General features: G+C 43.2%; 1 protein-coding gene across 2 annotated transcripts; it reads left to right on the top strand.

The window, feature by feature from the left end:
* The first annotated feature begins 1292 nt into the window (after positions 1-1292).
* LOC135584506 (disease resistance protein RGA2-like) lies at positions 1293-5044 on the top strand. Of its 2 annotated transcripts, none has more exons than XM_065187809.1 (2): positions 1293-4621; positions 4738-5044. In XM_065187809.1, exon 1 carries the CDS (start codon positions 1397-1399, stop codon positions 4607-4609), a length of 3213 nt encoding a protein of 1070 aa, XP_065043881.1. In that variant the 5' UTR covers positions 1293-1396; the 3' UTR covers positions 4610-4621; positions 4738-5044. The 2 variants fall into 2 exon arrangements, with proteins under 2 accessions (XP_065043881.1, XP_065043880.1); XM_065187808.1 differs by having other exon boundaries at positions 4734-5044.
* The last annotated feature ends 2445 nt before the right edge of the window (positions 5045-7489 follow it).

Genomic DNA, 7489 nt, shown 5'->3' with positions numbered 1-7489 from the left:
AACCTCGAAGATGAAAGGTCATACACCTTGTAGACATCCCTTGAAACTAGATAAACGGTATACAGTGTACCCAATCGATTGAACGAGTTTAACGGTATTCATTGCCATTTTAAAAAATAAAGATATTGTTTGGAAACTTTTCAAACTCGGGGCAAAAAAAAAAAAAAAAAAAGACTTGCTAAAGTTAGAGGCTCTTTTCGAGAATTCACCTTTTTTTTTTTTTTTGTCCTTTCCTAACTCATTCAATTTTTTATTAACTTGGTTATGTCTCTAAGAAGAAAACAAATGGGTGATTGTGAAATCTCTCTCGAATGTAATATAAATAGTAAAATTGATGAGAATGAACAAAATAAATGGGCGGTTGGTGGTTGTGGCGTCTCTCTCGAATGCAAAATAAATAGTAAAATTGACGGGAATGAACACAACAAATGGGCGGTTGGTGGTTGTGGCGTCTCTCGAATGCAAAATAAATAGTAAAATTGACGGGAATGAACAAAACAAATGGGCGGTTGTGGAGTCTCTCTGGAATGCAAGATAACACGGATATAACTCGAGAAAGGAAGAGGAGGAAGCAATTGAGCAACTCAGTTCTCCGTATGCATGAGAAGATGAGATGGATACAAGCAATCAAGATGTTGCAATTGATCATGGAGTCGGATGAAGTTTCTGCTCTCGTGAAGCTCCATCGCAGAGTACTGAGATCATGAAGCCCAAACCCAAACATACCTTCCTCAGTAGCACAACTGCAGACTACTTACCATGGAGACAACTTGATTCATGCAATAAGAGAGTGCAACTTGTAATTCCAAGTCGTTCCAATTCCACACCCTTATGAAACTGATACAAACATATTCTAAAACATGTGATATATCTATGGAGATGAAGGCCGACATAAGAATTTTGTTATAGGAGAATGACATAGGGGAAAAAAAGACAACCAAGTCGGTCTTTAAATAAGGCTGGTCGATGTTGACCCTGTCGGATCACGGAAGCAGAGAAGTCACTTCTCACCCGCCACCAACCCTTCCAGCGGCTGTCTCGAAAGCGAAGGCCGACTTTGCTGTCTTCTCAAAAAACAAATGCAACGCCCAAGACTTTTAGATAGCTGCAAACAAACATAGTTGACTCTAATAGGTGAAGGCAATCCAAGGTCATATCTTATTATACCTCCGCCGGATCCAAAACCATTGAAAGCCATGGCCATCGCCTTCATCCTAAACAAATGTCGACTAGTTTGTACAGCTCATGAGTCACTTGTATATATACTTGCAGACTGAGCTAGTCTAAGCGCACCGAACATTTCTGAGACTTGAAGCTTCATCTCTCTCTCTCTCTCTCTCTCTCTCTCTCTCTCTCTCTCTCTCTCTCTCTTCACCACTGGTAGACGCAAGCACCGATGGCTGAAGTGATAATAGCAGGCTGGTTCGTGTCTGTGGCCATCACCAAAGTGGCGGACATAATCAAATTCTACATAAACAACCAGATCGAGTACCGGAAGGGCAAGCAGTTCAAGCTACGACAACTGGAGAGGCACCTCCGAAAGATTGAGGCGGCCATCTTCGAAGTTGGCAAGAGGCGGATCACGAACCCGAGCTTGGAAGCCTGGCTCTGGGACGTCCAGGATGCTGCTTGCTCTGTGCACGAGGTTATCGATATATTCCATTACAAGTTACTCAAAGAGAAAGCCAAAAGCAAGAACAAGGTCAGTAGAGTTGCATTCTACGCTCAAAAAATAGGAGATGACGCTAAAGATATGTTCATGAAATTTGCTTTTGCTTCTGAAAGAACTTCAAAGTTAAACATGGCTGTCGAAACATCCGCTAAACTAGTTGATGGAATCAGTATACTTGTTAAAGTAGCAGAGTTCCATGTAGCCACTAACAAGCAACATGAAGTCGCCATCCCCGATTGGCGACGAACAACCACCACTCCCCCAGCCAAGTCCTACTCTGTTAGAGGAAGAAAACATGACATGGAGAGGCTACTGAACATGCTAGGTGATGAATCAGGCGACGCCAACTACTCAGTTGTGGCTATCGTAGGACCCGGTGGGATAGGGAAGACTCACCTTGCTAGGCTCGCCTATAACAGTGTAAAAGAGTGGACAGAAGAAAAGAAGTTGGATGTCATGGCATGGGTGTGTGCGTGCAACGATTTTGACGTTAAGAGGCTTTCCATAGAGATGATAGAATCTGCCGGTTTTGATAGACCCAGGGATCTGCATAGCATTAGCAATCTGGAAGAGATTCAGAACATTATTCGTGACGGGCTGATGGGCAAAAGGTTTTTGATTGTATTGGACGACGTGTGGGAGGAATCCAATACTATTTGGGAGAACCTTTGCGTCCCATTTAATTCTGGAGGAAAGGGAAGCAAGATCGTAGTGACGACCACCAACCAGAACGTCGCAAAGATGATGCGAACCAAAGGAACTATACATCTTGATGGTTTAAAGAAAAAGGAGTGCTGGGAATTATTCAGAGAATGTGCGCTTGGTGATCAAAACCGTAGCGATCATCAAAAGTTGGAGTACGTAGGCAGGAAAATAGCGAAGAAGTTGGGGGGATCGCCGCTAGCAGCGCTGACCGTAGGGCGTGCTTTAGAGTCCAAGTTAGAGGAAGAACACTGGAGAAGAATCTTACGTAAAAGAATTTGTGAGGTCAAACAAACCGAGGGTGACATTGCGCCGGTGCTGAGGTTGAGTTATGAAGACCTACCCGCCCACCTAAAGCAGTGCTATCTTTCTTGCTCATTGTTCCCGAGGAAGCACTGCTTCGAGAAAAAGGAGCTGCTAAGAATTTGGATGGCCCTAGGCTTCGTTCAGGGCGATGACTGGAACAACCGAATGGAGGACGTTGGCGAGGAGTCGATCGAAGAGCTGTCGTGCAGATCCTTTTTCGTGAATGCGAAGACAGGGCAAAACAAGTTTGAGCTTCACCCTATCCTGCACGAGTTTGCAGAAAGTGTTTCCGACGGTGAGTACTTCAGACTCGAGGGTGTCAAATCTGGTGAGCCAATTAGAATCCCGAACAAGGCCCGCCATGTCTATGTTGCTGCTGATGATCTCGTTACGGTTGCTGAAACTTTGTGCGAGAGGAAAGACATCCGCAGCCTTGTGGTCGTTGGCGATCTGTCGGGCATTGGTGAGGAGACCAGGTCTAAATATGATAAATCTCTTAAAGAGGTTTTGGAGAGTTTGAAAAGCTTACGTTTATTGGTGCTTTCTGTGCTTGGAAGAGGCTTACCAGAGGCTATTGGTAAATTGAAACACCTTCGGTACCTTGAGCTGCCTGGGAACGCCATCACGGAGTGGCCCAAGTCATTCTGCAAGCTCTACCATCTGCAGTGGTTGATTCTGAGGATGCATTCCAAGAGTGTTTCGCTGCCAGATGACATGAACAAGCTAAGCAACCTACGTTGTGTGGATGCAGATAGCGAAGCAATTACGGCCCTTCCATGGATTGGCAATCTAATTTATCTTCAAGAATTAAAGGACTATCGCATCCAACACAAAAAGGAAGGATTCGATATAGGGCAATTGAAGTATATGAATCAGCTCCGCAGACTCTGCATCAGAGGTCTCCAGCATGTAGACAGCAAGGAGAAGGCAGAAGAGGCCATGTTGGAGGACAAGGAGTACCTCATCTGGTTGGAACTGTGCTGGAGCAATGAAGGCAAAGCCATCACTCCCACTAAATTCGAAGATGCTATTGGAGGACTCCGACCGCATCCAGATCTTAGAAATCTGAAGATTAATGGCTACAAGGGTCACCGACACCCGTGTTGGATGGAGAACAAATATTTGCTGGGATTAGAGAGGTTAGAGATGTGGTCTTGCCATCAATTGACATCCTTCCCCCCTCTCGGAGAGCTTCCTTTTCTCAGGGTTCTGCACCTAAGGCGTATGGATTCGGTGGAAGAGGTGGGTGCTGAGTTTTATGGCAGCACAGATGCACCATTCCCATCGTTGGAGGAGCTTTTGTTTGATACGCTGAACGAATGGAAGAAGTGGGACAACGGGGCGAAGCAATGTCGTAAAATATTCCCTCGTCTTCGCAAGCTCGCCATCGGAAACTGTCGTAGTTTAACAGGACCGATAGCCCTCCCTTCATCACTCGAGGAGCTTCTTGTCCGATGCTTTGCAGGTGGCGACTCGTTCGACTTGGTGGAGGACGAGGCCTCAACATCAACGTTGATACTTCACATTGATAAGCTCGCGCTTCTCCAGAGCAGCCTCCAGGAAGGACACCTCGCTTCGCTTCGTCGATTGGAGATTCGCGACAGCCTTGATCTCGAAGCATTTACTCGAGGGCTGGAGAAGCGGCTGGATCATCTTGCGTCTCTCGAACAACTGCGTCTCGCTGGAGTATACCGCCTGCAACGCCTTCCTCATCTACTGGCCGCCCTTCCAAGCCTCAAGAGCCTGCACATAGTGAATTGCCCTGATATCAAGATGCTGCCGGAGGGAAGGCTACCTAGTAATATAGTAGATTTGCAAATCAATGGGTGTCCAAAGCTCGAGCAGCGATACAGGTGGTCGACCGCCCCTGAAGGGTGTACAATCCAGGCCAAAATTGATGATGAACCGTTGCAGTTGAGGACACCTTAAAAGAGCGAGAAGGTATACATTAACCAGATAAGCGCTGCTTCTACGCTTGTGTCCTTTTGCTTTCATACACGAGATCTTAGTCATGATAAGAAGATAACCCACATTGTTTGTCACCAATTTGTAGGCAGATGCCAAGACTATGGTAGGTGCCGCAGGCAAGGTTCCAAGAGTCGAACATGGCCGAGACAAAAGAAGAGGCAGAGGAAGAACGAGGGTGCCACGCTCACTTGATTTCCGATCGTTCTCCGGTTGTGTGTTGTTTATGACTCATTCTGATCTGTCCAAATAAATCTGCTGGTGATGTAGCTGTGGTTGCGTTCAAGAATAAGGGCTTTTTCCTTTGCTCAGGAAGGTCAACACTGTGCTTGTTCCTTTGTTCCTCCGGATTTATGCTACCGTAGAACTGTGAAATAATATGAATGGCATTACCTCTTCCCTCCTTGCTCGATGCAATGTTCACAAAACATACGGATAATTCTCCAAGCGAACACTCATCTCTGTTATCTGAGCGAGTATAAATATTCAATCTGTATGACTGGCTCAAGATATTGCCCAAAAGGGTTCTTGACCAAATCGGAAGACGACGATGATGCTCCTGCAACACAAGATTCTTCGATCAGTGGTTTAAACTCAACAGATTAATAGATTAATTATCTTATTTGATCAAATTATAATAAATGATATTATAATTAATTGATCAATTATTTCGTCGGATACAATCATAATAAATGTTATCAAAGTTGCCGAGAAGGATATTTGGTCTGGTACTACCATGGGGTATCTTTTCACAGAAACAGGAACGAAGTGCCCGGTTCATCCATCCAGAGTTTGCACCAACACCCCCCATCACAAATATGATGCTCATGATAATTGAAGAAATCCAAGACGAACCAAAGCAAGAGCCATAACAAGCAAAAGCACGGTCTTAGCCATCCAATGGACTCTTAAACATCATGAAGAGCATCTAGAAACCAGACTTTCCTCTGGTTTCTTCTCAACTTCACAGTTCACCCATATGGGCAAAGAGGGTTTATTCCATATACAATTCAGACTTTCCTCTTGTTCCCTTTTGCCTCTTTCTTCTAGATGGCATGGTCAGAAGATTATGAAGAGTGCAATCAACCATAAACCATGACATGGCTAGCAAAGTCAAGACATTATGCCACAACACACTCCTACAATCAAGAAGACAGACTTGTGAGAAGATAGAGAAGTGGATAGGCACAAATCAGCTCAACTGGATCATGAAATCATTTTTTTTTTTTTGCAATGAGTAAATGGTGATTATGCCAATCATTGATATACAAGGGGTTTGAGAATCGCCTAACCGGCCCTAGATTCAAGGCTAAAGACATCCAAAAAAACACATGTTTATGATGAAAAGTCCTACAAAAGCATGAAACAATAACACAGTATTCCAGTACTATAAGAGAAAAAATGAGGAAATATAAGCAAAATACTGAAACACATATGGAGACCGACCCTAGTAGAAAAACAAGCAAGGACGAATCGATCAATTGCATTGTATCAACCAAAATGTAACGTTACTCATGCTTGTGTTGAACAGGATCCTCCTGCAAAATAGCTATCTGCAACAAAAAAAAAGGGGCAAAGAAATGCATCAGTAGGGCTACATCTTGGGTGGGTTAAAGCCAGGTGATACATGTGTCCCTCTGTATGTATTTTCTAACCTACTTAATGTACTAATGCATCAACCTAAGCCGAGCACTTATCTCTACCAAATAGAACACAACGCAGTAACTCAACTAATGGTATGCATATTTGAAACACAAATGGCACCCAAATGCATGTATTAATATATAACAAAATTTGCAACCATATATAAAATCTTGAAGGAGGGGGTCTCCTGTTGTTATATGCTTCAAAGTAACAAGTCTTAATAGATCTGCTCCGGAATCGACCTTTCAAACTTCCCCACAATCTCATCATAAGATAACTTTCTCTGAGAGCTTGCAAGATTCCCTAACTTTCTTCTTTTGGCTTTAGGTATCCCAAAATTAATCCGTCTATGTAAAACACAGTAAGCCGTATATGATAAGCAGGTAGTGTGTCATTGATCACTGGAAAAACCGAAATAATTTTTTTCCCTCTTTATATATCAAAATGGGTTCCTCATCAAAATACCAGCTTGATATCAAAATACAAATATCAACCAGCACAGTATAAACAATAGAGTAATAAATCAATCATACAGTGAGACCAAATTTTTAACATAGAAAACCCAATATGAGAAAAACCACGGCACTATAGTCCACTTCAAATTTCCACTATCAATAGTAATGATAATAGGTTTATGGTAAATCTTCTCTAGAATAACCAAAGGATCACAATAACATTAAGAACATAGATCTTGGCTCAAGAATAGTATATCATCATAACATAGATGGATCTCATCATAAGAGAATTTTAGGTCTCATAAAGTGGATATAACAGGAAAGTACCTCAGAGAGGGTAAACTGTAGATCAACACCGTTAGGATTGTAGAGTTTGTTGCAAGGATTCTCTGCATAAAATTTGGGCCAAAACTGATCGTCAAACAGAAAACTCCATATCCTAATCTTTCTCTCTCCTTTTCGCTCAACGTTCTTTTCTCTCTCTCTGCGCGATGCTGCATGCTTACTACTGGTTGCTCTCTCTCTCTCTCTCTCTCTCTCTCTCTCTCTTGTTCGCTGTCGTATATCTCTTTTGCCTTTTAATCAGTGATTTAGGCTCAAAAGGCCCAATTGTCCAAGCCCGCATATGGGCTGGACCCAACAATTCTTCCCCTCCAGCTCATATGGTGAGCTGTACCAAGCCCGCTCTTCGCTTACATACTTTAAGCTTCTCCTTAGGCAAAAACTTTGTCAACATATCTAAACC

The sequence above is a fragment of the Musa acuminata genome, chromosome BXJ1-6 (assembly GCF_036884655.1).
Source record: "Musa acuminata AAA Group cultivar baxijiao chromosome BXJ1-6, Cavendish_Baxijiao_AAA, whole genome shotgun sequence".
Classification (NCBI taxonomy): domain Eukaryota; kingdom Viridiplantae; phylum Streptophyta; class Magnoliopsida; order Zingiberales; family Musaceae; genus Musa; species Musa acuminata.
This window is presented reverse-complemented; position numbering and strand designations above follow the sequence as displayed.

Coding starts and splice junctions, on each gene's coding strand:
- LOC135584506 (XM_065187809.1), top strand. CDS start 1,397: ATGGCTGAAGTGATAATAGCAGGCTGGTTCGTGTCTGTGGCCATCACC.